The sequence below is a fragment of the Zingiber officinale genome, chromosome 4B, assembly GCF_018446385.1.
Source record: "Zingiber officinale cultivar Zhangliang chromosome 4B, Zo_v1.1, whole genome shotgun sequence".
Taxonomy (NCBI): Eukaryota; Viridiplantae; Streptophyta; class Magnoliopsida; order Zingiberales; family Zingiberaceae; genus Zingiber; species Zingiber officinale.
Window position 1 is genome coordinate 68,921,805 of NC_055993.1, and position 25,219 is coordinate 68,947,023.

Here is a 25,219-nt window from a genome sequence, read left to right on the forward strand (position 1 = left end):
TTAATGAAATGCCAATTAAAATTCAACCTACGAAATTGCATTCTAGTAAACAAACAATGGTTTTTTTTTTGGTCTAATGTCTCATGCATGCATCTTAAATGTACAAATTTGTTGACAAAAATGTTTAATCCTAAAAATTTGATACTATTTTTACAAGCTTCATGCTAAACTAGTGTGCCTTGTCAAAATATCAAAGAGTGGTCCTCTATGTTATGTTTATTTGTAACAACTTTAACTACATGATAGGATTTAAAATCTCAAGTTGAGTTAGGCTTTTAGTCCTTGGCTAGCTTGATATGATGTTGCCTCTGTCGATGCCAATATTGGATCGGCCAAAGAGGAGGAAGAGGAGAAAGAAGTCTGGTGTGGGCGGAAGAGGAAGAAGAGGAGTAGGAGTATAGGTAGTGTACTTGAAGTCTTGAAGTGGAACTTGTTAGGATCAATATGAGGATCACTAGGAGTGGGGGGAGGGGTGAATAACACTTTGATCGGAAAATTGTCTCTCTTGCAAATCCAAATACATAAATGTAGTGGATATAGAGAAGATAAACACTATAAGAGATAAATACAAGCGCTAACAAATAATTTATATGGTTTTGAACTTGTACCTATTCTATGGCTTATGGATTCTTAAGGTGAATCATCACCTGAAAAGTCCATTAATTTTCTGTCTATCAAAGGTGGAGAAACAATTTATATTAAAGATTAAAGAAGAATAGCCAATAGCTATTAATAAATGATTAAGGACTAAAGGTATAAAGCTTAAGTTCTAAATATGAAAGACTATAAAATAAAACAAGCAAGGTTTTGTGGAGTTGTAGAATGACCTGAGAAATATGACATTCTATTATTTTGATCTTTTCTTGCGCCTTTATTTATAATCTTCAATCCATGTTGGGATAACTTTTTCTAGTTTTTTTGCTTAATGCTAGTCGAAACTTAGATTACTGTTATTTGTTGCCAGTTGCTAGCTCCAATCAATTGTTCATCCATCCAGTTGATTCAAATTCATTTCAGTTGAATTAAAGACTCATCAATTGACTCCTTTCAATAAATCTTCAAATGTTCTTCTTATTTTCATTTGAATAGTAAATTAGTTAACTGACCATTGACTGAAACTACATTAGGCGTTTGACCAACTGACTAAACTCGAATAGAAACATTTAAACATTCTGTTCACAACTAATTTTGCCTTAGTTGACTCCCTAATCGATTTAGCGCATCAGTTGATTAGAATTAACTTCTAGTCAACTAAAGTATCAATTGCAAGCTTGAAACACACTATTTTCTTAGTCGAGCCTTACGCCTAAATAGAGGCGATGAGGAGAAATATAGTTTTATGCTCTTGTCCACTTGGATAGAAGAAGAAATGGCAAGGGGGGCAAAAAAATGCAATTTGGAGCTTCTTTCCCCATTCTTGATGAGAGGAAGAAGGAAAAAGTGGCGAAAAACCTTGTTTAATTTTTTTTATCTCTTGAGATGACAAAATCAAAGGTCTATAATATTTCCCCACAATTTTTTCAAAAAAACTTTGCTTTGATAATTTTCCATGCCACCCCCGCACACACTAATCTTGTGTCCACCATTTTAGTCCTCTCTTTTTTGTTTTCCTTCATTGCCATTGTTCCTTTCTTGCCTCTCTTTCTCCACTCGAATAGACATAGACGTGCTTGCTCTCGCGGAGAGAAAGAGCATCACACAGGATTAAGAGAGAAGAGGTAGGTGAAGAGGTCATAGGGCATATCAACGAAGGCCGTAATGTATCTCTTTCTCCTTTGCCTACATGTTTCGTAGATGAAGTTAAGAGGTTTCAAGATTAAGGAAGGTATGATGGTTTAATTAACTTGCCTCCTTTAAAAACTACTCTGAAATTTTAGAATGAGCAAGTGAGCAAAATACACCTTCAAAATTTGAAATTGTTATTTCACTGACAATTATTAGCTCTATTAATTCACCTAATAATATAATGATGGTGCAAGAATGTCACATGATGGGCGAAAATCGTAAGTGCATGGTTGTTGTTAAGTAATAAAATATTGATTCTACGAGGATTACAAATCGAGACTAATTAGAATCACAAAGCAGGTTATCTAGACGATCAACATCGCGAGCATTGTGAAAGAAAGAAAACGAATCTAGAAAACATGAGGAGTCTTAGGAGAAATTCGACACAATTCTAGGATTTTGATTTTGCCACGATGACTGTTGACACCCTAAATATCATTCACTCTCTTACCTCAATGTTTATACGTATGAAGGTGGTCTATCCTTGAGTAACTGGTATAGACTTTTGAAATTATACTGACGTGCTTACCTAAACGCAACGCCTACTTTCAAGGTAGTCTTCATAAAGCGACTGTTTCCCTATCACGTGACCCCATGGTCCTCTAGGTGCTATCTCTTATTTCGTGATGCCAAATCGACGTAAACCCATTAGGTTCTGTGATAGTAATGGTGCCCTCATGAGGCTTTGGACTACTTTCGTGAACAACCCCTCATGCCACGGTCTTTATGGGTATGAGAGTTGGGTTCACCTTTTGGTCCTTCCCCACGTTCTGTAGCATATGAAAATGTATGGTTAGTATCATAATCATGTATGCATAATAAAGTCGGATTATGGATAAACGTATTATATAGTAAAGAAAGATGAATAGATATATAAAATTAGCATCAACAAGTTAATCGGGCTACTCCCTCATCCTTGAATTAAGACTACTATTCCATGGAGATGGAGTTACAACCAAAAGATGAGAAGGAAGACATTCTACAACTCTAAATCAAGAGAAATGGAGAAGAGAATGCTTAGTTATGTATGCGTCGATGTCTTCGGAAGAACTCCCAGCTTTACGATGGACGGAAACTTCGACGGCTCTTTGGAAACAACTCCCCTAGGTTCCCTATCATGCGGAAACACCTCCCCCCTCAAACACGAGCCTCTTAGGGCTTTTTATAGCCCTTAAAACCAGCCAAAATCGTTGTTTGTTTTCTAATTTGTCGGGGCATCGCCCACGAACTATGGCCATGTTGCTCCAAGTCGGCAGAAGAGGATGCCCGACACAGCCGTGCTTAGTGGCATGACTTGATCGTGTCGGGCACTAGGTTGATGAACACGTCTGTGCCATACAGCACGGCCAGGGCGTGTTGTACTTTTAGCAAAGCTAATTTTCAGGCCAGGGCGTGTTGTACTTTTAGCAAAGATAATTTTCAGCATAAGGGGCACAACATTGCCGAGGGGCATGAACAACCCATGCGTGGTCTCCGTGGTTGCTCCATTTCACGTCAAAATTCGGCCGAAGGAACACGCTTGTGTCATGGGATATGGCTAGAGCGTGTTCCTTGCTGTGAACACGCCTGTGTCATGGGATACGGGTAGAGCATGTTCCTTGCTATGAACTCTCTTTCCAAGGCCTTTTTACTCCAATTAAGCTCCAATTTCGCATCCAATCAATCAAAAAGCGTAAAGAGTAGTTCTTCGAACTAAAAGAGTGAAAACAATACAAAATAGATGAAAGTATACAAAATATGCTTATGTGATGAAACAAAATGCATGCAAAACAATACCAAGACTATATACGAAACACACACTTCACCACACGTGCAACGCTACATTCTTTATTAAAAAATTATCAATGGTTAAGAATGAAAATGACAAGATTTTGAAAATACTGAATGATATGTTGGTGATCGAAACTTTGATGTATGTTAAAGAGAGGATAAACTCGAGGGGGTGAAATATGATTTCTATTAACTTATATGATTTTATTAATTAAATAAACTAACAATTATTTATTAAATAATTATTTATATTTTAATGCCAATTAACTTTGATACTAATATTTATATCAAGCTAAGATATTAGTTTTATTCAAGGTTTAAAATCTCGACACATATCGATGTTTCAGTCCCAGATCGGAATGATACGATTTCGGTATCGTATCGTGCTGTGCCGATATGATTTCAATATATATATATATATATATATATATATATATAGTAATTATTAGATAAATATATTTATTGTGTATAATTTAAAAATAAGTTGTATATTGATTTATATAAGTTCTCCATTATTAAACAACTTAATATTGTTAGAAAAATAATTAAATATAGTATTTTTAAAGAAAATTGATCTATCCATAACTCGAATTAAAATTGATACATTATAGTATGTTAACTTACTAATACTAAAAGAAGTGGTCTGAATCAGATGGAAACATTGATTCTTTATAGTTCTCCAATGTCTAGATAATCATAATTATATAATTTAATACAAAATACTATTTTATATATAATAATTATATAAATTAACTATTTATTTAATAATTTAAATAATATATATTTAAAATAGTAAAAAATTAGAATATCAATTAAACATTAAAATAGTAAAAAAAATACAAAATAATTAAAAAAATAGAATATAAATTTGATTTATTAGAATTTTTATAAAATTGTTTAAGTTTTTAATTTTTTTTTTAAAAAAATTAGAATTTTTTAATTTTTTAGAATTTTTAAATAAAATTTAAAACATAAAAAACAATTTTTAGAATATTATTTTATAAAATTTATTATTTTTAAATTTAAAATATACTTTTATATTTTATTGGGATATTTTAATTAGGGTTAATGAAAGTTTCATTCAAATATCACACTTAAAAGGAGAAATTGTTTGATTTATTTAAATTAGAATATTAATCTTGTATCGAAACCTAAACCTAAACGTCCGACGCCCACTTGTGCGTGCCCGCAACTCCTTCGACTCCCCGCGGACACCTTCGGCGTCGTCGGACGCCACCGGAGGCGTCCGACGACGCTTCCGGTGGTGCTGGAAGCATCCTGCGACGCTTCTGGCGGCTCCAAAAACGTTGCGTCACGACGCCTCCTGCGCCCGTGACGCTTCATGCGCTCTACGACGCCTCTGGCAGCACTGCCGGTTTCGCCCTCCCGGTGGAAGGGTAAAAACCGTCTGTGCCGGGCGGCACAGAACGATATTTCATTCGCTGGTTTTATTTATGTTATATCAAATATTAATTACTACTAATGTATGTTAGTTTTTTCAATTTTAGTTACTGTTAATTACTGGTATGTTGTTATAAATTCTAATCACATAGCAATTAAACAAATTAATATTGCTATCAATTATTATATTTTAATACAAATTAATATTAGTATTATTTTTACATTGTTAATTAATATTTGCATGTTTTTATTAACACTTATGTTGATATATGTCATAAATTATTTAAATTGAATAGATTAGTGTTAATATATTGTTATTAATTAAACATTAATCAATTGGGTTTATATTGATACTAAAATTGTGTTGATATGAACCCAACACAATTAATCTGAGATGAAATGATTGTGTTCGCCACCGGAATTGGGTTCATATCGACACCTAAATTATGTAACACCTTGAGTGCTTGCTTGTGTCTATATAAAGAGACACAAGGCCCTTAAATGAATAATCTTCAATAGAAGATTTACCTCCATACACTTGTGCCCTTCCTACTTTATTATCTGGATACTTTGTAACACCTTTTTCCTAAGAGATATTAGAGGCACTGCCCTTCCCTACTTCATTAAAATCTTTAGGTTACACCTCTTTCATGAGATGCAACCTTTCTTCTGGCATGCATTAGCGATTTACTCTTTTTTGAATGGGGGGAAGACTGGAAAAAGGATTATGTTTGTAGTTTAGGTTAATGTTTCATCCTCCATTTTGTCATCTTTTTCCACTACCTCTAAATTGTGCTAGTGTCTTATGATCTCATATTACTTTTGCTGTCTCACTAACCTATCATTTAGTCTTTCTTATTTTATTAATAGGCATTGTTTAATGCCTCTTGAGATCTATAACAACCATCACTCTCTCTCTGTTGTGAAGATGGGGAGTGTGTGTAATAATGTTAGAAAAGTTGAGCAAGGAGCCTTATATATTTATGTATATTGGTAGACAAAACAAGAGAAAGATTAGAAAGAAGATAAGGTTGTAAAATTACAATTCTTATTTGGTTTGAATTTCGTAGCTTTACAAATCATGAATGCTATCAAATCATCTGATTAGGTATTATAATATTGATAATGAAGCATGATAAAATGATTCATAATACATACACAATTTCATATCTCACCTTAACAAAATATTGTCTTATTTGATTTCATGTAGAATTGAAATGAAATAGTTGCCATGATATTTCACCTTTAACTGTTTGAGATAAAAGAATCACTATTTATTCCATCTTCTGTCAACTGGGAGCCTCAGTGGCATAAATGTGACAGAAGAAATTGAGAGGAAGATAATAATGCCATATGAAAAGAGTAGAAGGAACATGATTTCATTGTGATAATCCTTCTTCTCAATCCCTGTCAAATACCCCACACAATTGGCTCCTAATTTCTGTGGAAATTTGTTCTTTTGGGTTATTGGGTTTTGACTCCATCTCATTGTTGATGCTGTCTCTCCACTTCACAATTTCACACTTTAGATTCCACCCTCCTAAACCTCTGGCTCTCTTTCTACGTTGATGATGCATTTCTATGCAAAAAAATTACTCCTTTTAAGTAACAAAAGATTCATCTTTCTTTCTTTGTTTTCTTTTAAATGAGTGAGGCTTAGTTTAAAATGGATAGAGGTCAAATTTCAGTAGATTAAGTTTATTTAAGGGCTATATTTCAATTAGAGTTAAATTTGGTTGCTATTGGATTTTTTATTAGTTTCAGAATCGTAAGAATTTCATTCGTAGCAAGTCATCATGGTTCCTAGATATGATACACTTTAACATTTCTGGTAACTACAAATTTTTGGCATATTTTAAACAATCTATTGTTCTGCCTGTATGATGTAGTTCAAAGAAAAAAGTACGTCTGTGATGGCCAGTACCTCAATGAAGTTTGAACCATTTGAAATAGGATTGTCTAACTACAGAGATCATCAGATTAATCAAGACTGATTAGTCTGTTTGAAGAGACAACATGGGAGAGAAGGGAAGACACATAGGTTTCTTTGAACAAAAACAAAAATCATGGAAAAAATAAAGAAAATCTATGCATGGGGGCTCTACAATACAATACTCCATGATAGGGTTTTGACTTTGTGAGAAATGGATCGGATGAACTGTGTTGGAAGGTGCCAATTTATATTGTGTTCCTTCCGATATAGGTGTAACTAAATGAAAGAAAAATGGTATCCCTCTATGACTGCATGACCTTTACATTAACTATTAATTAACTCTCCATGGAACTTTTGTGCCTTAAGATTTATGTGAAGCTTAAATAAGCAATTACTGGCTGGAGAAAAAGTTCAAATGAATTATGATGACATTATTTTATGAACGTTTACTTGCAGTTGTAGATGGTGGCATGAGGTTCTATCAAATATTAAGCTGAAATCTCCATATTTTTCAGTGAAAATATCTGATTAATACTGATTTAAAAACTATTACCATTCTATTTCTAAGCTCTGCATCCGTTTAAGCCTTTTACCATGCATACTTCCTTTCCTTAATATTCATGTTGTGCATTTATATTTTTCAAGGGAGTTGACTTTTTGATTTACCAATATTTTTGTATTAAACACCAATGCTATTTTTGTGGTTTAAATTCTACTTATTTATTAAATTATTTGTTTATTATATTTATTCTTTTACTACTCATTTCTTGCAGGTGCTAATAATTTGATACCTATTGAAATTGCCCTTAAGATAGCAGACAAAATCAAAGCAAATCAGAGGTTCTCTGTATATATTGTCATTCCTATGTGGCCTGAGGGTAATCCAACTGGTGCTGCTACACAAAGGATTCTTTTTTGGCAGGTTAGTATCCATGCACTTTAACTTGGCATATACAGTATCAATATATGGTGATTTTGCAAATTACCATGCTATAATGGTTTTTGTTCATCTTCTGTTGTTCCGATAAGAAATGTGCTCTTGAATTCTAAATTGTTCAGTCCATTTTTCCTTTTGCTGTATCTTCTGTAATATCCCCTATTTACTTTCTTCTGTGGACCATGTTGGTATTTGCAGTTTATTTTAGTATTTTTCTCAATATAGGTCAGTCTATGTTGCATTTAATGGTTGAGCAAATTGAGTCCTGCAATCTAATTAATTTTTCTGGTAAATAATTATGAAGAATTCCATAGAAGAAATATCTCAATGGTTTTCTTGGTCAAGAAATAATCCAAGCTTAGTGTTCTTCCTGCATGTCCTTCAGTATCACTAGGGAAAACTTATCCATATGTTTCGCATCTCCAAGGCTAATACATAATATGAGTTCTAAAAGATGACAAAATAGAACAAAAAATTAGTACATATAACTTTTATACAGTATGTTTCTCTTGCTCAAGTATGAAATAGAATTTTCCTCCCTATCTTGTTCTATGTCCCTATCTTGTTCTATGTCATATAGAACAAGAAAAGTGAGAGAGATGTTTAAGAAAAGATTCATTTTTAAACAAAAGTTAACTTGGCCGATAAAGAAACTCCTGAAGCTGCTGTTATCAATGAAGTCAACAAAGTGAAACATTCAAATTGGGACTAATGGGAGGAAGAAAATAATCGGTCATCATTTGTGTTTCTTTGAGGGGTCAGCTATACAAATATTATCCTCCATTAAGGAAGAAATTATTAGAGTGGAAAATTAACAGACTCAAAGATTAACGCAAGTAAGAGGAATAATTGGCAAGGACCTCAGTTGGCAAAATGTAAAGAAGAACATACCTAGGCCAATATATTTAATTCAGGTCTGAATTATGGAAACGGATGATGCCCCAAACCATTCTAATCTATGATGGAATTTAGAAGGCTCCTTGTTAGGGGATTATCAAATTGAATACAAACGTGCCACTTTAATACCTCATAGTGGAGCTAGGATTGGATTGATACTAAGAGATCACTCTGGTAGATATGTGGGTGGTTGCATGCACTTACTCAATCCAACCTCCATACTGGATGGATAGATAGGTAGCATTAAAAATGGGATGGAATGGACTTGGAGTCTGAGATCTAAGAAACTCATAATTGAAACAATCTCCTAGGAGGTGTGCATAATTATCAATGGAAAAGCCCCATGCTCAACCATCTATGTTAGTGAGGTGGAGTGCATAAAAAATTCTTGGTACAAGGATTGGGAAATAAAGATTAGTTATGGAACTATAGAGAGGAATCTCTGCACAAACAGAATTGCTAAGGAGGCACTGGGAAATGGAAGAGGAATGGCTTTCTTTGAAGAACCATCCCAGTGGTTGTGCACAATAATCAATGCAGAGATACACAAGGGGATCATGTTGTAATCTTGGTTATTTATTATCAATAATAAATTGATAAAGTCGGATCACCCATTTGACCAAAAAAAAGCAAATATTTAGGAGGGGATCATGTTGTAATTTTGGTTATTTATTATAAATAATAAATTGATTAAGTCAGATCAAACCTTTTAAACATAAAAACAAATATTTGGGCTATTGAAAATCAACCTGTAAAATGGTAGTATGTGGTTATCCCTTGAATACATGATGCAATGAGCATTACTATATGGCATAGTCTTAATTCTTAGCTCCATAGAACCAATGATTGCATCTTGTCAGCAATGTTATATTTTAATGTTTTTAGCACCAAACCATTGAGCTATGCACGAAGACTGCACTTGTTTTGGCTAGGCCTTGTAGGATAAGTTGTAATGGGCTATTCACTACTATTCCAGAAATGTTTTTTTTCATACCCACTCCCCATGCTTCAAAATGAGTTTTGATTATAAAATTTAGTCATTCAATTCCACTTCTGTTGTGCTCTGTATTTTCTCTCATTTATATATATATATATATATATATATATATATATATATAATGTTACTATATTTTGATTTCTTTAAGCGTCTACATTTAATGGGATAAAACTTGGTTGTTGTTGTATCTGCATTTTCTTAATTGTTTTTTTAGTTGAGAATTATATTATCTTGTCTTTGATTTCTCACTTGGTCAATGAAGTATGTACTTTGGTATTGTGCAAAGTTCAAAATCTCGAGTCATACCAAAGTTTTGGTCTTTGATTGGAATGATACTATTTTGATATCATGTCGATGTTTCAATGTATAATACCGATAATGGATTGAAGTTGAAGGAGACATTGTTTGTATCAAACATGGTTTTAAATCTTGAATTATGCCAAGGAAACAATTGAAACATATTATTTTGGTAAATTATCGAAACTCAGTACCATTTAGCATAGATAACATCTCCTTTTGCTTCATCCCCTTCTTCAACCTCCAATCTTTCATGTTAATTTTGGTTATTTATTATAAATAATAAATTGATTAAGTCAGATCAAACCTTTTAAACATAAAAACAAATATTTGGGCTATTGAAAATCAACCTGTAAAATGGTAGTATGTGGTTATCCCTTGAATACATGATGCAATGAGCATTACTATATGGCATAGTCTTAATTCTTAGCTCCATAGAACCAATGATTGCATCTTGTCAGCAATGTTATAATTTAATGTTTTTAGCACCAAACCATTGAGCTATGCACGAAGACTGCACTTGTTTTGGCTAGGCCTTGTAGGATAAGTTGTAATGGGCTATTCACTATTATTCCAAAAATGTTTTTTTTTCATACCCACTGCCCATGCTTCAAAATGAGTTTTGATTATAAAATTTAGTCATTCAATTCCACTTCTGTTGTGCTCTGTATTTTCTCTCATATATATATATATATATAAAATGTTACTATATTTTGATTTCTATAAGCATTTAATGGGATAAAACTTGGTTGTTGTTGTATCTGCATTTTCTTAATTGTTTTTTTAGTTGAGAATTATATTATCTAGATCACATATCTTGTCTTTGATTTCTCACTTGGTCAATGAAGTATGTACTTTGGTATTGTGCAAAGTTCAAAATCTCGAGTCATACCAAAGTTTTGGTCTTTGATTGGAATGATACTATTTTGATATCATGTCGATGTTTCAATGTATAATACCGATAATGGATTGAAGTTGAAGGAGACATTGTTTGTATTAAACATGGTTTTAAATCTTGAATTATGCCAAGGAAACAATTGAAACATATCATTTTGATAAATTATCGAAACTCAGTACCATTTAGCATAGATAACATCTTCTTTTGCTTCATCCCCTTCTTCAACCTCCAATCTTTCATTGACATCATGCATTGGAGCATTAACACGATACCAGAATAGTATTTTTCCATTAAAGATCGAAACTAAGGCATGAGTTGAGATTTTGAAACCTTAGTGCCGAGGGGTATCTGAAAAAGAAAATGAAGAAATAAAAGAAAAAAATTTTGAAAAATGTTTTCTATCTCATTCACTAAGAGAATTATAATATATAGATATTAAGGATTATCAAATCCTTAATCATAGGTCTAATATAGGAAGAAATACAACAATAATTACATTAAGAATAATGAGAGAGGCAATCAAGAGATTTATAGCTATCAAAACTAAATAAGGAAAGAATATATTGACAATATTGACAAGCTCTCTCAAATTGATGCGGGTAAGTCTATCAACATTAATTTGTTACTGGGAAACTTGTGTCAATTTTTTAAAGCTTTTGTAAAGACATCAGCTATTTGAAGATCATGAGGAACAATATTGACATTCCCCCTCAAATTGATGCGGGTAAGTCTATAAGCATCAATTTGCTATTGACAAACTTGTGTCGGTTTTTCAAAGCTTTCGTAAAGATATCAACTATTTGAAGATCACGAGGAACAGTATTGACAACCCCCCTCAAATTGATGTAAGTCTATCAGCATCAATTTGCGACTGAGAAACTTGTATTGTTGGTTTTTCAAAACTTTCGTAAAGACATCAGCTATTTGAAAATTATGAGGAAGGGTGATAACACCTTGAATAAAGGCCTCCTTAATGTAATAACAGTCCACTTCAATGTGCTTTGTGTGTTCATGATATATTGGGTTTGCAGCTATTTGAATGACAATAGTTCACTATGAAGTGGCATAGGATTCGGTGGAAGAAATCTGAGTTCGGAAAAAAGATCACGTAATGATACAATTTCAAAACAAGCTACAGAAATGACTATATTCAGCTTCCATGAAAGATTTAGAGATACAATTTTGCTTCTTACTTCTAGGAAATCAAGGCATCTCCAAGAAAAATACACCAGTCTGTTGTAGACTTCTTAGTATCCAGGCAACTAGTCCAATCTACATCACTGTACACAGTCAAATGAAGAGTAGATTTTGTAGGAAAATACAACCCACGAGTAGATGACCCAATTAAGTATCGAATAATACGACGAACAAGATGAAGATATCGAGGTGATTGCATAAATTTGATAACTATATGGACATATGAGATATCAGACCTTGTGATTGTTAGGTAGATAAGACTACCAACAAGTTTGCCTATATAAAAAAGGGTCGGGCAAAAGCGCGCCTTCATCTTTTCAGTGTTTCACATTCACCTCCATTGGTGTATTAATATCAGTAGCATCCTTTAAACTAGCTTGCTCAATGAAATCTTGGATATATTTATATTGATTTAAGAACAAATCATGATCTCGAGAGTGAACTTCTAGCCCCAAAAAATATGTAAGATGCCCAAGATCTGTCATTTTAAATGTACTATGCAATATATTTTGAAGCTTAGTTATTAGCCCATTGTCATTACAAGTGATGATAATATCATCAACATAGATTAAGAGAAAGACTATACCAGTGGTTATCTTGTGAAAGAAAAATGATGAATCATAACTTTGTGTAAAGAGTAGGTGAGAAGGGTGCTGCGAAACTTCTCAAACCATGCTCTAGGTGCCTACTTCAACCCATACAAAGAGTGTCTTAGCTTGCAAACTTCATGAGAAGTTGTCATTGACTTATAGGTGGAAGTTTCACGTAAACCTCTTCCTTAAGATCCCCATTCAGGAAGATATTTTTTACATCCAACTAATGTAAAGGCCAAGATTCAGAGGATGCAATAGCAAGAATGGTTCTCACCATGGTCATCTTAGCAACCAATGCGAATGTTTCTTTGTAGTTGAGGCCATATTCTTGTTTATTGCCAAGAGCAACCAATCGAGCTTTGTATCTATCTAAAGACCCATCAAACTTGAGTTTCATAGTATAGACCCACTTACTACCAATGGGCACATTTGGAGGACAAGAAATAATGTCTCAAGTATGGTTTTCCCCAAGTGCTTGAAGTTCTGCTTCCATTACTTGTTGCCAATACACATGTTCCATAGCCTTTTTAACAAGTGGGAATGGAAATAGAAGACAAAGAAGTAGACATAGCCGCAGGGCTTGAAAAACCATACATTTCAGGAAGTTTGTAAGGTCTAGAGCTTCTTCGAAGAGGAGGTGGATCATTAGAAATAGGATCCGAAGTTGCAACAAGATGTGGAAGAACCTCAGTGAAACATATAGGAGGATCAGATGTAGGAGTGCATCTACGATAAACATAACCAGGTTTAAACCTTGGAACTGGTGTTGGTGACACAAAAAATGTGGTAAAGCATATAGAGAAGGGAATTCCGAGGTATGTTGTGTGCAAAAGAAGAGCCAATTTTCAAAAATAAAATGACATTCCTAGAGACACGAGTTCGATGGGCATGAGGATTATAGCAAAGAAATCCTTTTTGGGTTCTAGCATATCCTTAGAAAGCATACTTGACAGACAGTAAGTTTATTTCTTTCATGTGCAGGAAGATGAACAAAACAAATACATCTAAAAATATGAAGATTGGAATACTTTGTGGTGCATGCCCAAGCAAACGAAAGTAGGGAGAATCACTGTTCAAGTTAGGAGATGCTAATCTATTAATCAATAAATAGTAATAAACAAAGCTTCACATCAAAATGAGAAAGAACACAAGACTCAATTAGAAGAGTGCGAACAACATCAAGAAGAAGATTTTTTTTCATTCAACCACACTGTTTTGTTGTGGAGTGAAAGGACAAGAACGTTATGAAATGATCCCATGACTTTGAAGAAAAAAAATTAAAATTCATTCGACATATATTCACCACCTGAATCATATTGGCAAAAATTTGTGTTTCAAGTAAAGCATGAAAGACTTGAAACATAGAAAATACCTCACTTTTAGACTGAAGAAAATATACTCAAGTAAAGCAAGTGAAATCATGACTACATGTAACAAAGTATCGGTAATGTTCATGAGAGATTATAGGGGTAATACCCTATGTATGAGTTCAAAAGGTTCGGTGGTGCTTCTTTTATCCATCGGAAAAGGAAGTGTTTTGCTTTTACCAAATTTACAAGATGCACAATCAACAATATCATTATTAGAAGTCAAAATTTTATTTCCAAGTAAACCAGATTTAAGCAAGACTCGAAGTACGTGAGAATTAGGGTGACCTAAACGTCTATGCCACACCTGATTATCATATTGAAGAGCATTACAAGCAACATAATTTGACACCAGAGAGGGAGATAGAAACAAAGGAAAGAGACGTCCCACTTTAGGTCCCTTCGCGATTATCTTCCCAAACACTTGATCCTGCACAAGACAACTAGGAATTTGAAAATTGAATGTTACAATTGTTGTCAACTAATTGACCGACAGATATAAGATTAGTGAACAACTTAGGAGACACAAAAATAGTATTTAAAGAGATTAAAATATCACCAACAGCTGTGATGGGTAAGGAATTACCATTGGCAATATGAATATGGAGATCTCCTTTATATTTTTTAATATTATTTAAAGGTAAGGTAGTGTTAGTCATGTGATTGGAAGCACCAGAATCAAAATACCAAGGCTTAGGGTTAGAAATTTTATTACCTAAAGGCCTAAAGCAGAAAGGGCAAAAACTATCATTTGTTGGACCATTTCAAGAGTAATAGAAGACTGGCCAGGACTAAGAGCATTGATGAACCAACTGAGACATTGTAGGCAATCTCAAATTTCTTTGGAGGCCGAATGGAACAATCTTTGATGATATGCCCAGGTTTCTTATAATAATTGCAGAATTTTTTAGTACAATTAGTAGCAATGTGTTCAAATCCTTTGCAACTATAGCATTGAACATTAGTCATATCTTTGCCTCCTTTAAACTTCCTTTGAGCAGCATAGGCAACAGAAATTGGAGTAGAATGTTGAGATTTTTGCTCTAGGACAACCTGTGTAATGAGCCATTGTTCTTCCCTAAGAAACTCTCCTACACAAATATCCAATTAAGGAATTGGTTCTTTGTTCATCAGGTTGGACCTAATTGCTTCAAACTTCCTGCTTAACTTCATTAAAAATTGGTCACGCTTGCCAGTCTCATGCATACTTTGGATAGCAATGAGCCCTTTAGATACACTTGCATACACGATATCGGTGTACTCAACCCAAAAGTTTCCAAAGGAAGAATAAAACTGTTGGATTGGCATACTCCTTTGACTGAGCTAACTCAACTCTAGTTCCCATTTAAACTCTTGGCTGGAGATTGAGAAGTATGGGGTGTTCCACACTTCTAAGGATCCAAGACATAAACTGAGCATCCTTTACCTCCCATTTCACATATTTCTCCTTCTCCTTCTCGCTGTTAGGTGCAGGATTTGTCTCATCAATATGATCCCATAATTCCTTTCCCTTGATAAAGATATGAAATTATAATGCCTAGGAAGAATAGTTCTTTCTATTAAATGGAACGAGAAAATGTTCAGATCGTTCCACAAACATGATTCAACTCGAAACCAGTACTACAAGATTAGGTCAAAGAAAACAGACTTAGAAGAACATGAGAATAAAACAAAACACTAAGATCTTTGAGTTAGACAAGAAATCAAGACACAAGATTAAATGATCTTAGAGTTTTGGCTTTGATACCATGACAAAGAAAATGACAAAGAAATAAAAGAGAATTTGTGAAAAATATTTCCTGTCTTATTTACTAAGAGAATTATAATATATAGATATCAAAGATTATCAAATCCCTTAATCCTGGGTCTAATAGGAAGAAATATAGCCAAAATTATAGTAAGAATATAACAATAATGAGAGGCAATCAAGGGATTTACAGCTAGGGATTTATAGGTATAAAAACTAAATAAGGAAAGAAGAATAAGGAAAGAATATATTGACAATATTGACTAGATTGAGTTTTGGTGATTTATCGGAATGATACATTTTGATCATTTTGCTTAGCACTATATGAGATTTCAAATCATGATACTGTGAATGGCTGAGTGAAAGACATGCCTTCCACTATGAGCAAGGAATCCTATATGCATAGCATTATCAAATTTTGGATGTTCTCCAATGTAAACTCATTTAACTAGCTCACTAGCTGCTATAAGCAATTATTTTGCTGCAATAAGGCTTCCCCTCTCATACGGATTTCATGATTTTCTCTTGAACTTTGAAACACCCGTATCTATATAGATTAATATTCTCTTTCTGTTGTGTACATTATTGTTCTTTTGGTATTTGTTCTATTACCTGTTATGCTATTTTCATCTATCAAGAATTACTGGTGCAAAATTTCTCACTAACTTGACATAAATTCTCTACTGTTGATATGGAACTGCAGAACAAGACTATGCAAATGATGTATGAAACCATCTACACAGCCTTAAAAGAAGTTGGGCTGGAGAATACTTATGAGCCGCAAGATTATTTGAACTTCTTCTGCCTTGGTAATCGTGAAGCTATAGATCTTAGCAACTCAAATCCCAAAGCAGAAGCTTCTCCTCAAGTAACCTCCCATATTTTGACAATTTTATTTTCTCATATTATTTTATTATTAAAGAGCTGCTAGCATTTTTGTTTATTTCACTCTGCCATTACTATTTAGTGCTATTCAATCAAAAAAAATTCTTGCTCAAAGTCCCAGTGAACTACGTTTCCAGCCTAGTAACAGTAAGAAACATTTGTGCCCTTAGACAGACTAGTTGTGTAAGATAATTCATACATGTTTATCTGATAGTCTGTATCATGCAATAAATTACTTGAAACAAAGTATTGCACCTAGACAGCATCAGAAAATTACATGCTCTTACTTTCATATGATAGATTGCAAGAACTCCAGAAAATCTAATATTTTGATTTAGTGATGCAGTTGAATATTTTGCTAACAGCTAGCAGTTGTCTTGGTTTGTATTCTATAGAATACAGGATGCAGGATGCCTCATAAAAAAGACTAAATATGCCCTAGTTTATTGTTGAAACAAATTGTACTATTCCTTCAAAATTCATGATTCTGCCTTATTCAGGCTCTTGCTAAGAAGAATAGACGCTTCATGATCTACGTGCACTCAAAGGGTATGATAGTGGATGATGAATACTTGATCTTGGGATCAGCAAATATCAATCAGAGATCACTAGAAGGTACCAGGGACACTGAGATTGCAATGGGAGCATACCAGCCCCAGCATACATGGGCAAGGTGGCCTTCTGGTCCTCGTGGACAGGTGATAATTCTAAATCTGCATCTGGTTTGAATTGCATTATCTTTGGGTATGCCTACACAATTTTCTTAAATTTGATTGTCAGACTAAGTTGTCAATTTCTATCGGGCCCTGGTAATTTAAGCAATTCAATCAAACAGCTGAAATGGCATCACGATGTTATTATTTGAATTAGAATTATACATAAAAGAAAATTAAAAGGTTACTTTAAACCTTGTTTGATCAATTTTGTTCAATCTTTACTGATAGACTAATTGACAATTTACCAAAGGGCACACTTAAAGTTGCAAAATTTCCAAAAGGCACACCTAAGTTTTAGATTTCCCAAAGGGCACACTTGTTTCCCATTTTATCCCTGCTGCCAACCACTCTGGTGCTGCATTCAAAGACTAATACCACTATGGTGCTGAAAATCAGCACCACTTTTCGTGCTGCATAAATCCTAAAATCAGTACCATTATAGTGTTGTATTTTGAAATCTAGCTGTTCTTACCACAGTGGTGCTGTTCTTTGAAATCGAGTACCCACAGTGGTGCTATTCTTTGAATGCAGCACCATAGCGGTTGACGAGAGAGATAAAATGAGAAACAAGTGTCCCTTTTGGGAAATCTAAAAGTTAGGTGTGTCTTTTGAGAATTTCACAACTTTAAGTGTGCCCTTTGGTAAATTATTGTAGACTAAACCATACCAGACCGGTTATAGTTAAAAAATAGAGATCTATACATCTTCCAGGCCCGCCGACTCCATCTTATTATCCTTTTCACTTAGAAACAACTATGTTAGAAACAAATACTATTACGATAGTATGTCTTTTTGCTATCCATGTTGTGGGCAAACCACTTGTGTTGAAACAATGAGCTAAGTGGATGAACCGTCTTCATAAATAGCAGGCAGCAAGAATATTTAGTTTAATTGAATAAGGTATAAACATACTTACCAACTATCTAAATGTCGCTTTCTCAAGGTATGTAAAACAGGACAACACTTGAAACAAAAAATTATGAACTACATCTGAGAGAACCTAGGTGAAGCTCTCTCATCTTTCTCTATGCTTCAGTAGATATGTATTTATGATTCTATGATTGTCTTTCTGATTGTTATATGGCCTACACACAGATTTTTGGGTACAGAATGTCACTTTGGGCTGAGCACACTGGAACCATTGAGGAATGCTTTACCCATCCAGAGAGCCTTGAGTGTATGAGACGTGTTCGTAATATTGGTCATATGAATTGGATGCAGTATGTGGCTGATGACGTAACAGAAATGAGGGGCCACCTATTAAAGTATCCAGTTGATGTTGATAGGAATGGCAAGGTGAAGCCCATTCCAGGATATGAAAAATTTCCCGATATTGGGGGAAACATCTGTGGATCATTTGTTGCCATTCAAGAGAATCTTACCATATAAGTTCTTCACTATCATCCTGATGAATGTTTTTCAGCACTGCTTCATTAAAGAATAAGGGACCTTCACTTGTGATTGCTGTACAGCAGATAGTTTGAATCGTTGAAGTTCTGACTGATCACTTGTACCATATGGCCAACCACCACTCTATTTCAGGAATGACAAGCCCTTGCAGTTGGCGGATACTGCAGAAGGTTTGGCTAATAAACTTCGATCTTGTGTATTCTGTAATTTTATGGAGACTACTCCAGGACGATTCTTAATTTTATAAACTGCTCAAATACATCCACCTCCCTCGATAAGTCAAATTTTCAGTACTTTTTGCCAAATATTTGGGCTTCAGGTTTTTATGTTGTTTTGCCCAAAGCACACCAGCAAGTATCAACGATCAACAAAATACTCTCAGCTCATAACATGCTTTTGTGGTGATCTTAGAGTGTGTGTATATTACGGATTGAAATATTGTTCTGTGTGGGGCAGCACGTTCACCAAGGGAGCGAAATCGGCAGAATATGCGCAACGATTTTGCGTCCGTCATTGTGTGCGTCACGCAATAGTATGTGGGAGGCAGCGGCTCATAACATGCTTTGGTGGTGATCTTAGAGTGTGTGTATATTACGGATTGAAATATTGTTCTGTGTGGGGGCAGCACGTTCACCAAGGGAGCGAAATCGGCAGAATATGTGCAACGATTTTGCGTACGTCATTGTGCGTCACGCAATAGTACTTGGGAGGCAGCGGCAAAGGCAATCGACGGGGAGGCAGCGGAGAGGCAACGATGAGGCATCAACGAGGCTACAGCAAGGGAAACGAGGTGGAGGTAGCCTATAGGTGTTGCAGGATGCCTTGGGCATTGCCGGAAGCGTTGCGGGACTAAGACATCCTAGAAGCACCTTTGACTCCTCTTCGCAAAAGTTCAGGTGTCGCCAGAAGCGTCGTGTGACACTATCGGAAGCGTCGTGTGATGTCTTCAACGCGGTCAAAAGCGTTGCGAGATGACTCTGGCGTCGCCAGAAGCATCCTGTGACCCCTCTGGCATCGCTGGACATATATGATATCCCACAGTTCATGATCATAAATTAGGGCGAAATTTAATTAATTCAATGAATTGAAAGGATTTTTATAAATGATAATTAAATTATCTTAATAAAATATATATTTAAAATTAATTTTTTTCAATAATTTTTTTAAATTTATATTCTAAAAATTCTTTTTTACTATTTTAAATTTTATTTAAAAATTTAAAGAAGTCTAATAAATTAAATTTATATTTTGATAAATTTTTTATTATTTTTTTACTATTTAATTGATATTTTAATATATATTTTTACTATTTTAAATATATATTATTTAAATTAATAATTAATTAAATAAATAAATAGTTAATTTATATAATTATTATATATAAAAATAATATTAAATATATTTATCTAATAATTACTATATAAATAAACAAATAAATAAATAAATAAATAAATATAGTATTATATTTAAATCGTATCCTTTCAGTCTAGAATCAAAATCTTAATAGAAATTATAAATGCTGGTATATATACTAAATGCTGGAATATAGTGGTTGAGTGGCTCTTCTTCCTCTATTTCAGTCGGTGAATGGAAAATGGCTTTTTCTGGATGAGATGAAAGTTGTACATATTTACTAAAATTGTACCAAATAATGCAGGTCTTCCACCATCTTTGATAGTTTGATGTGCTCAGTAATCACTCAAAACCTTGTAGCCGCCACCTTAGTTCAACCAATAGTGATGGTTTCAAGTTCTTTTGCCTACAAAGGCATGGTTTATTTGATGCCCACTTCAATACGGGGCCATGAGAAAGCACTATACTTTCCCATAGCGACCATGAAAACACACTTTATACTTTCCAATAGTGATCGACTTAACGCACAGGTGAATTTGGTTGTGGCAACTGTGAATATGTACCTGATTCAAAACAAATAACAAAATGATGCACCACTTTCATCGCCTTGTTTTTCATCTCATTTCAACCAGCCAAGTGATAAAGGCAGGATCTTGCAACTCGACTATATTAAAACTCTCGTAAATCCGCATGCACTCTTTTCATTCTCTTCCACAATGACTGGATTCTGGATTCTAGGTAATCTCTTTGGAGACCAACAACAAATGTAAATTTCTTGAAGGTTTCATACCAAGATATATTTTTCCATGGTTCATCCTTTGTCAAACAAAGAGACAGAGGGTGGCTTTGACACGTCTCTTCACCAAACAAGCATTTTCGTTAATAAGTAAGCTTCTTTTTTCTCATTTAGGCTGTGTTTAACCTGTTGAGAGGAGAGAAGAGAGGGAGCAACTAGAAGAAGAATATTTATTCGACCTGATTAACATAGATTAGTTGACAGGAGATGAATTTACCGTCTCCTGGTGACACGGTGGGGTTGGACTAGTTAATGTTACTACTTGTGTTCAAAGGCCTAGCTGATGCCACTTGCTCTACCAATGCCGTAGGAGGGCTCTTGGCTATTCACCTTGCTAACGGTGCAGGGATCATGCGCTCCATCACCACACTCTAGTCCTCTTGTCTCAGGATGTTTGTTGTGTTCTCCTCCACCTCACGAGGGCCTGCAAGGCCTTAGAATTGCTCTTACTAATGACCCGAGCTTGTCTCGCTCACTCCGGACGATGAACATGAAACAGAAAATGTGGATTATTATTTTTTTTTTCTCGGATGCAGTGGCTATAATATTCTGCTTGCCAAGTATTGCGAGGATGAAATTTGGAAAAAATTTGTTCCATTGCGAGGGATTTTAACCCTTAGTGTGAATAATTCATCTGAGCAAATGAAGGAAATCAAAGCTCTTTTCTTCCCTAAGGATTTTACTGGGGTACACATTTAGAGTTTCAAATCTCAATTTCAAGTGTAGTTAAAGGAGTTTCAAAATATTGACGGTTTCTAAGTTCCCACAATTTGCATTGTTACTCTTTCAAGGTTTGGCCACTGTATTTTAGAAGATGATTATTATGCAACGATGAGCACCGTTATAGATGGCGTTGGAGACCATTTGCGACTTGAGCTCCATGCCTACGGTTCAGCCAAACGAGGCCACTTCTATGCACCTTCCGTATGACTCTTCTACTCCATTGAGAATCGTGTGCGCCACCACCTTAGTAAGGGTCCATAGCCCCATGTCGAATGTATTTTCTTATGAGCCACTCAACCACATGGTTTCATCTTTGCCATTGAGGAAGAAGAGGAGTGCGACCGAGCTAGTGCACTAATGATTCGAAAACTATTTGGGGAAATTTGGCCCCACTTGTGTGTGATGCATTGTCTCTGTTAAAGGGTTGGAAAAATGATGGTGTTAGTAAGAACCAACAGGTTTGCGGCAATTAACGCAAAGAGGCACTTAAAAACTATGAATTTCGTAAAAGGCGCGCATAACTTTATTTTCCAAGTGGTATACTTATATTTTTTTTTTATCCCTCCCGCTAACCACCACTCTTGTATTGCATTGAAAGATTAGCACCACGATATTGAAAGATTAGCACCATTGTGATGCTACATTTCAAAGAGTGATATAGCGGATATTATCGACTCAGTTGATTAATATTAAAATTGATACTTCTATAATTTATTAATTTGAAAGAGAATATTAGGAAATAGGAAAAAAAACCTCATTCTAAGGAGACAATGACTCAAAATAAAATTAAACCAAAACAGTCCTAAAATAATTAAACAAGTATTTAAATACGCAAACTTTAAATATGCAAAAGACTAAAATATCCTAAAATAACCTAACTAAGGAAAATAATAAAAAAAACTATTTTTTCCATTTTGCATCATCTTCCCAGGGTGAGAAAATTCATCCTCAAATTGCTGGCCATATCATCGTTAAACGAATCACCATGGAAAGGTGATTTGCTGACTAGGGAGGTGCAATATGACAATAATAATGGTAAACAATGGTGTTCCACTTGATTTGTCAGCTAGTTGGGCGAAATGCAAACAAAAACCTTCGAACTCATCCTTATCTCTACAGTTGAACTCAATGGTCAATGATGGGTCGATCATGTCCAAAGGCAGATGTCACATCGTGCTAAGATTGAATTTTATTAGACCAAGGACCAAAGGAACCAGAAGTAATATAGGCACCCAATCTTGTCACTCCCTGATAAAATCTAGCAGCAGCCTCAATGCAAACAACTGAAGTTAAACCCCGGCTTTTGAAAAAATGGCCTTTAGAAAGGCTAGATGCTCCCTCAATTTTCTGTAACACTTCTATGAGTAATTCCACATCAGCCCATCCGACATCAGCTTGTGTGGCTTCAAGTTTTCCTCCCAAAGAAGTACCATCACCTATAATAAATTCCAAAGCCTCCATTAATGGATCTGACATTATGTCCTTCAAAGATTAAAGGATTCGTTCAAGAGTATAATCTAGTTGATGAACTTTTGCTTCCATCATTTGCCCAACTTTATAGTATGAGGATAGATCTAAACTTACATCCCATGAAATTTTTGATTGGTGAAAAGGGCAGGTACCTTCAACCTCCACAAATATGCCAAAGTATGCAATTTTCTTGATATGACATTTCACATCACCAATACTGAGTCTAACCATAAGACTTCTCTTTTCCTCTACCAATTCTTTTGGCCTCATATGAAGAACGCTATATTTCTGGATTTGCTATCAACTAGAATTACTGAACCTCTAAGTCTCTGACAAGTAAAAGATGATAGGAACTTGGTTTTTTTAAGGTTGTATGCTTCAAGAAGTTCTACAAAATTTTCTTGTGATGGTGACACTTCAGTTTTTTTTATAATATTCCTGAGATGTAGGCTCCAATTCAAGGATTTTATTGCTAACATCAAAACTGCTCACAATGCGCAGATTCTGCCTGTATAATAAGAATTTCCACTTCACACCAAGATGTCTGTAAGGTAAGAAACCAAGTAAAGATCCAAATGATACAACAAAACCCTTGCTGTTACAACTAATCAATTCAACTTCAGTTTTTTCTCTACTATGCAGTAAGTATTCTGCCCTTTTCGGGTCATTTTCCTCCTGATCTGCTGACACAACAGTCTTAGTTCCAGCAGTGAAGACATGTTCATCAAAGCTGCAAAGCAACTTTCTCCCCTCTATATGGTGGTAGCATCCCTTTTGTGGATATGTCCGGCCTCTGAGGCTTCCCTAACAAGGAAGCTTGCTTAGAGGTTCTTGAGGTGACAAATACTTTGGAAGTACTTTGGTGTTGGATATATGTGAATGGAGAAGAGGAGGAAGAGGTATGAAGTTCTATTGTGAATGGGACTTTAGTTCTACATTGGGAGCTTCAAGACATGTTGGTTAGTTTATATTAATTCACATGCATTGAGAATGTGAACAAATGTATGAGGAGAGACTCTCTTTCATGTGTAAGTGCGCAAGAGGGGGGTGGTGCAAATTCAGGGCCCAAATTGTATTGAATCATATTGATTCGTGTGTGGGCACGACTTGTGCAAATGTATTAAATCTTTTTGCTGCTTGTATAATGGATGCATTAAAGAAAGATTAATGCAGCCGAGTAAAACGGATGCATTAAAGAACGATTAATGCAGTGAGTAAAACGTTGATGTTCACAGCTGACAAATAATGATCATTAACGTTGCCATTAGTCTTAGCTCTTATATAAGGAGTGTACGACCACAGGTAAAAGGTTACACACATGAAAGGCTGAATCTCCACCTACGTTCCCCATCTCCTCTATCGTGCATTTCTTGCTCGGTGGAGTGCCCATGACCATCAATGTTTGGTGGGAATCACGGTTCATCGTTGTATTCTGGGAAACAGATGACCTAAACAAGTCTCAAAGCACAATCGGAGGTGGGGCGAATCTGTTTCAAGGAAACTGTGTTCGTCGCAGGCCTCGGTTTACTCAGTTCACTCGTCCGACCGCTTTCTAGGCGTCACTCGACTGCAACTCGCTCGGCAAAAGCCTGTAACTCACTCGGCAGAAGCCTGCAATTCGCTCGGCAGAAGCCTACAATTTGCTTGGCAGCAGCCCGCTTGGCAGAAGCTTGCAACTCGCTTGGCAGAAGCATTCGCTTTGCTCGGTTGGCCTCTTCGCTTGGTCGGCCTTAATCTTCACTCGGCCAGCCTAAACTTCTACTTTCGGTCGGCTTTAAGCTTTGCTCGATCGACCTAAGCCTCTTCTTTCAGTCGGCCTTAGCCTCTTCGCTCGATCGGCCTAAGCCTCTACTTTTAGTCGGCCTTAGCCTATTTCGTCCGGTCGGCCACTGTGAAGCTTGCTTTCAACACTTGGCAGACATCAACCCCTACTAGCAGCCTGAGATTATCAGCTCAGGTCATTTCAACAGATAAGTTGAATTTATTTTGTGTAATTTAAATTCAACTAAGTCTTCGAAAATCTCTGATAACATATTGTTTTTGCTAA

The 25,219-nt window shown here is 35.2% G+C and overlaps 1 protein-coding gene across 1 annotated transcript in view; it reads left to right on the forward strand.

The window, feature by feature from the left end:
* LOC121975129 (phospholipase D gamma 1-like) overlaps nucleotides 1-19,153 on the forward strand; it is a 37,401-nt gene extending 18,248 nt beyond the window's left edge. The window contains exons 7-10 of the mRNA XM_042526552.1: nucleotides 7,663-7,811; nucleotides 16,523-16,687; nucleotides 17,205-17,402; nucleotides 18,516-19,153. Coding sequence (XP_042382486.1) covers nucleotides 7,663-7,811; nucleotides 16,523-16,687; nucleotides 17,205-17,402; nucleotides 18,516-18,809 — 806 coding nt within the window. The 3' untranslated portion in view covers nucleotides 18,810-19,153. The remainder of the gene's footprint in view (nucleotides 1-7,662; nucleotides 7,812-16,522; nucleotides 16,688-17,204; nucleotides 17,403-18,515) is intronic.
* The last annotated feature ends 6,066 nt before the right edge of the window (nucleotides 19,154-25,219 follow it).